Source organism: Chiloscyllium plagiosum, unplaced genomic scaffold (genome assembly GCF_037043375.1).
Source record: "Chiloscyllium plagiosum isolate Xiang-an unplaced genomic scaffold, Cpla_swu_hap1 HiC_scaffold_8, whole genome shotgun sequence".
NCBI lineage: Eukaryota > Metazoa > Chordata > Chondrichthyes > Orectolobiformes > Hemiscylliidae > Chiloscyllium > Chiloscyllium plagiosum.
The window spans coordinates 99,684,381-99,690,570 of NW_028270146.1; the positions used below are offsets into that span (position 1 = coordinate 99,684,381).

The following is a 6,190-nucleotide window of genomic DNA, read 5'->3' on the forward strand; positions in this document are numbered from 1 at the left end:
ACCTCATGATCTGAGGTTGACCATTAGGATAGAGATGGGGAAAGATTTCTTCACTGAAAATGGTCAACCTGTGGAATTTGCTACCACAAGGCTGTGAAAAGTGGATCACTAAATATAATCAATATAGAGATCTTGATTTTTTTTTAAGATACTAAAGGCGTAAAGGGATAAGGTGTGAAAACAAGAATATGCCACTTAGCCAAGGGATCGGCCATGATCATGCTCAAAGGGCTGTCCCTAGTTTCTGTGATACAGTTGAGTTCTTTACTAGACAAAATGAGGGCACTTAAAGCCTTCTGTCAGTGGTTTCACGTGCCTTGTGATGGGTATTGGATCCAAGCTGGTGATTTCAATTAATGTGGGCACACTTCAGGGTGTATACTGTAGTAGAACATTGACTATAGTAGAATTGTGAACTGAATTTCTGCTTTTCATATCCTGGGTGGTGATGTGTTAAACTCCTTCCTTTACAGGTGTTTCACAAGATAAATCTGTTACTAACGTTGGCCCATCAGGGAGGGGCAGGGGCCGTCCAAAAGGATCTGGAAGTACCTCAAAAGGTTCGGGAAAAAATCGAGGGCGCAAGTCTACTGCTGGCAGTGCTGCAGCAATGGCAGGAGCCAGGGCCGGTGCAGCAGCAGCTTCAGCTGCTGCATATGCTGCATACGGGTACAGTGTGTCGAAAGGTAAGGTGTAGATGGAACTGTCAAGTGTCACCCTTGGAACAGTGCCAGCACGCTCTCTTCCTAATGACCCAACGTAGTGTCAACATTTACACATTTGTACTGAGCTGAAATAATTTGAAGTGAAGTCCATTAGTCTCACTAGCATTGGGTACAATTTTCATACCATGTACACTTTAATTTTGAATAAAATTGAGAATGATTTGAGCTATATAAAGGAGGCATAACTATTTCATTTAGTCTGAAGTTAAGTTAATTTATCCATATAACCTGACATCGAGACCCTAATCCTTTTACTGTCCAATGTCAGGGTAATCAACAGTGTGATTTAGAGATCCCAGTAAAAATTCTTGCTTTACACTAATTAGTGAAATTGATCATATGATTCCTTATTCAAAAATTATCCCGACCAAACATGCTTATTAGACCAAGACACTGGTTCACACCAACAAGTGGATGTATTTATCCAGACAAGAGAATGAAATTAAAATCAGGTAGGGAAGTACAACAAGTAATAAAGATGCTATTTGTTTTTCTTAAAAAGAGTCTTTAATCAGAATCTCAGTGCTGTAGCTGAGGTCTGGTCTACTTCCTGTGTCATTCTGTGCTAGACACAAAAAAAAATTTCAGATGAAACTATTCCACCTATCCTGCCTTCTCTTCGAAGGGTTCTAAGTTCATTCTCTGATCACCTCTGTTCTTGGTTGACACATACTTGTCCTGTGCAGATGTTCTCTCCGGTTCCTCACCGAAGCCACTTTGAAATTCCCACTTTTGTTTATCCATTTAGATAATTTACTAGCATTTGGTCACAATTATGTCATGATTGATGAGTCGTTTTTAAATAAGCACCCAGACCAGGTTTCCCTGTAGCACTCAGGAAACAGAATGTTGACAAAATGGTTACTAGGGGAATATCAAATGCGGGTGCAATGAGCAATTAGTTACATCCTCCCTGACAGTTTGGCTGCTCTCTCTTTTTGAAGTAAAGCAAACTGATTAGTGATTGGCTATGCTCCAAGTATTAAAAAGTGGTTGACACAATCAAGCATGCTTCTATTCATTATAGATTAATGTGCTGCTCATTAAATTAATTTATTTTCTTTCTGTTAATGAGGGTGAGGTTGAACTTCAAGTTAGTAATCAGCATTTGGAAATTTACTCTGTATAACGCCTGCTATACCTACCTGAGTGTGTTTGGGACAGTGTAGAGTGAGCTTTACTCTATCTAACCTCATACTGTACCTGGCCTCGGAGTGTTTGATGGGGATAGTGTAAAGGCAGCTTTAATCTGTGTCTAACCATGTGTTGCGTTTGTGAAGGGCAGCGTAGAGGAAGCTTTATCTAACAATGTGCTGTACCTGTCCTGGGAGTGCTTGATGGGTACAGTAAAGAGAGCTGTACTCACTATCTAACCCCATGCTAATCCTCTCCTGGGAGGACGCCAGTGTAGGAAGAGCTTCATCTAAATTGTGCATGCATTAGACTTGATTGATGCTAACAATCAATATGGTGAGGCAAATATGCCAGTACTAGTATCCCTCCTATCGTTTGAAGACTGTTTGAGGTTTAATTACGTTGATTGTGATTGTTGACTTTTTTGCTTTCGGATCTCAAAGTATTTTCTTTTGAATCTCCAGGTATGACAGGAAGCGGCCCTGGGCAGTCTCCCCTCTCTTGGCCAACCAGCACTGCCACCTTTGGAATGATGAGCACTTCCCCTTTGAGCTCCCCTCACAGTATGTCTAACAGCGTCCCAGGGACACCCCAGACTCCGACTGATACAAGCACGCCTTCGCCGTCCCCCAGCAAGAAGGCCAGCAGAGGCCTGGTTCAGCCCCCAGCTGTTGGGGGGCGGTAACCATGAACAGTGGGGATGGTTGGTGGGATGGCTGCAGTGAGTGGGCGGGGAGGGAGGGCGAGTCACAAGACTCATGTTTAAGGATTTAGAGTTGTTTTAATAGAAGTGAAATCATGGAGAAGCCTTTTCCCTCTGAATGACGTGTACATAATGTTTACCAGGAGAGCACAGAATCCTTGTTTGTTTCTTTTTGAATGTGCTATTTTTTTATAGATGAATTTGTAAATATGTACAAAAAAAAGTGAGAAATCAAACAGAAACTGCTATCTTTTACTAACCTGACAGACTGGTGAGAATCCAGCCAAGTGATGAATCGTAATTTTATGGAGAGATTGTATGCGTGTGAATTTTTACTAGTTTCCAGTGCTGAGAGGTAAACATTCTGAAGTCCTTGTGTTTTAATTTGCAGAGGCGGAAGCTATTTCCCCTTGAGAACAGAAGCAGCATTCAGCTTCCTGTGCCTTCCTCTATGCCTCCTCCTTCCTCATACCACTGTTATATTTGCATCAGTCAGCTGCCAGTGACTGCAAGTGGCACCTGCTTAAGTGCTGCAGTGACCCCTGGACTGGCCGGGACAAGCCTCCAAGTACAAGTCCCAGTCTGCTGACTGTTGGCAGCCAGCACACATCGAAGCTTGAGAAATGTAACATCCAGTCTGTGTTCCCACTCCCATTGTTGCTCAGTTAAAGACTCTGGCACTCAGTTAATATGAGGAAGAAACAGTCACATTCACTTGGAAATTCCCAGCATAACTGTCAGCCAATGGGAGGAAGAGAGCAGTTGCTCACTCCTTTCTGTGTCAGAAACTGACAGGCCCACTGTCTGCATTTTCAGCATCAATCTGAACAGAAACAGACATGTTGTGACCTGATTGAAACCCTCCAGCAGTGTAGAAAGCTGTGACCAGTTCAGGATTATCCTCATGTAACAGAGGGTTACTGCTGTGTTACTGCAGGTACCAGCCCTGTCCAACCAGCATCGATGTACAGAAATCACAGGTTAAAGGAAAGGACATCTGCAATACCCACAGGGTATACTTAGTATCCTAGCACAGATAATGGCATCACCATGTGATAGCTACTTGAAATCCAAATATAGTGATCTAGAAACCTGCACGGGGCATTAACTTTTCTTTTAATCTCAAATTTTAAGGATATTTTGCATGGCCAAAGCAGTGCAATTCTTTGATAATCCAACATGTAACACAATGGATATGGATTGAATTCTGCACTTCATCCCAAAATTTCAATTCTCTCCTATGTTGCCATTAATAGGAGATGCTGAAAAGAGCCCAGAGGTTGGCCAGCAATACATTTCCACTCTACTGTATCGTTCTGGTTGTGTACAAGCAGTGCTTTGTAATTGAGAATGTGTAAGTCACAAGTTCCTCCATCGAATTCAAACTAAATTTAACATGCTAATCATTGCAGTAGAGTTGTAAATGTGGTGCCGGCTTCAGAATTGTTGTCTCGTCTCTCCTCCCCTTTTGTTGCCCAGTTTCTCACCTCACCATCTTGTCCTATCCTTCTTCACCTCTCTCTCACGCTCTCTGCAACCACTTCATACTGCACTCTGTCTTGCCTCCCCCCCCACCCCCACCCCCAACCAATCCTGCCTGCCCCTTTCGTCTGTCTCTCTCTTACACTATGTATTTTCTCTCACCGTCTCTCATTGCTGACATCCCTCCCTGTTCTCCCCAGTGTGGCCCACTCCCTGCATTGGGTCTGTCTGTTTTTCTGTCTCTTCTCCTCTGCCCCCAATTTCCATCATCTCTCACCCTGATCTCAATCTTCCCTTTTTCCATCCTCTCTTGTTCACTACCTCACTCATCCTCTTGTCCCCTCTCTGCTTGCATTGCCTGCGTTTTCCAGCTTCTAACTCAGCTAAAACCTCTGCTTATTTGAGGTGTGGAACATTAAGGCACAGAATAACCTTCCTGAGAGCTGCCATCTGTTTAACATTCAGCCAGAACCCCAGGAGCAGCCACTGCACCCCATTTGGATAGGTCAAAACAGCGCAAAGTGAAGAAATTGGAGGCTGAATTCTGACAATAGCTGATGTATTGTGAAGTGGGATATATATACAGTATTTAACGTAGTGAAAACAGATGAAGTTTTTGAGCATTCTAAATTATATCAAGGTTAAAATCCATATTTTAATATTTGCAGTTAGTATTGCTCTCCAGTTGAACTCCGTGTCCCTTCCTTGTGTTGACAGGCTTGGTGTTGCCTTACATCTCTGATTCACCGGCTGCTTAGTTTTTCCATCCAGTGGAATGGATCTGTTGAAAGACTCCATGTATAATTTAGGAGACATCGTTCTGCTTGTATGGGCAGCTCTGTGAGACAGTGTGAACAACCTTTCCCCCACCCCCAATGAATACAACAGAACTCCAGTCACTGACTAACCAGCAAGATACACTGACATGCAACAGTGCAGTAGTTTGATCTAAACCCTGGGCAGCTGCCATGGTTAGAACAACCAGGTTGCAAGTGACTGTGTCACACTCAAATCACATCCTTTATCCTTTCTGCAGGTTGCACTTCTAGCCAGTGTGCACTATCTTAACAGCTGCATCTGTCCTTGTGTAAGTGCTGAACCTCAACCATAAAACCCAAATTAGGCAGGTTCTGCAAGCATCTTCCTTTGGCAAATGCATAGTGATGTGTTGCAGACAGTGTGCCTGGATGAGAGGAGGGTGCCTCGTGTGGGATCTTCGGGTTCTGTTTCAAGTTGCTGCACTTGTCTCTTTGTGGTCCAGACACACACTACATCACTAAATGTTTGTACTTTTAAAGAGAATGCATGACAGTTTCAGACCTATTACCCAATTTGATGCCTGGCACATGTTGTAAAATCAAACAAAGCCCTAGGCCTTTTTATTTAAAAATTCATTTCTGATCTACATGTAAGCTGGATCCACAGTTCAGAGTTGGAAAGATTTGAGGAGGATGCATGGAAGATGAGGCCTGGGTGGTTAATTATTCAATGCAATACCAGTTCACTGAATCAGCTTGTACCCCCACCCTCCCCTAACAGTACAGGCTGGTTAACTGATTTATTTTATTGCTATGCCATAACTCAGTACAATCAGTTAATGAAATCATAATTTGTGTTCAACCTTAGCAAAAATGATTCAGGTACAGCAGTACAGTATCAAAATAAAATCGAAGTGTCTATAAAGAACTGACTATATTTGTGTTTCTTCATGTTAACCTTGGTTGTGAATAAGGATCTTAAACAGTCACTGTAGTGACCCATTGTGGGTAGGGAAACCAGTAACTGGAGTGCACAGACAAGGACAGCACCAGATTTGGTCATTGCCAATGTACGGTTAAATGGACCCAACTAGATAACATGTTAGGATGCAATAATTAATGTGCGCTAGACTAAAACAATCAGACAGAGTTTTCAATCTGATCACTGTGACCCTCTGCTTGGAAAGGAACAAAAGGTTTTGCCATTGCAGTAGCACCTCCCTCAACCACTAGCTGTCCAGAAGCACCTTACTGCCAGTAAATTAGTATTTAAAGTGCAGGCACCATTGTCATGTTGGTAAGTATCTGCAGGTGAGGGTTCAATCTAGCTCGTGTTGCCTCCACATTTGAATAATCTCTCAAGCTCATTTTGTCAGCTTGCAGATGGA

The 6,190-nt window shown here is 42.8% G+C and overlaps 1 protein-coding gene across 2 annotated transcripts in view; it reads left to right on the top strand.

Moving 5' to 3' along the window:
* Positions 1–5,730, top strand: part of ino80 (INO80 complex ATPase subunit) — a 215,530-nt gene extending 209,800 nt beyond the window's left edge. For both annotated transcript variants that reach the window (XM_043698306.2, XM_043698307.2), the window contains exons 35-36: positions 474–686; positions 2,324–5,730. In XM_043698306.2, the coding sequence (XP_043554241.2) occupies positions 474–686; positions 2,324–2,544 (434 nt within the window). In that variant the 3' untranslated portion in view covers positions 2,545–5,730. The remainder of the gene's footprint in view (positions 1–473; positions 687–2,323) is intronic.
* Positions 5,731–6,190: the final 460 nt, after the last annotated feature.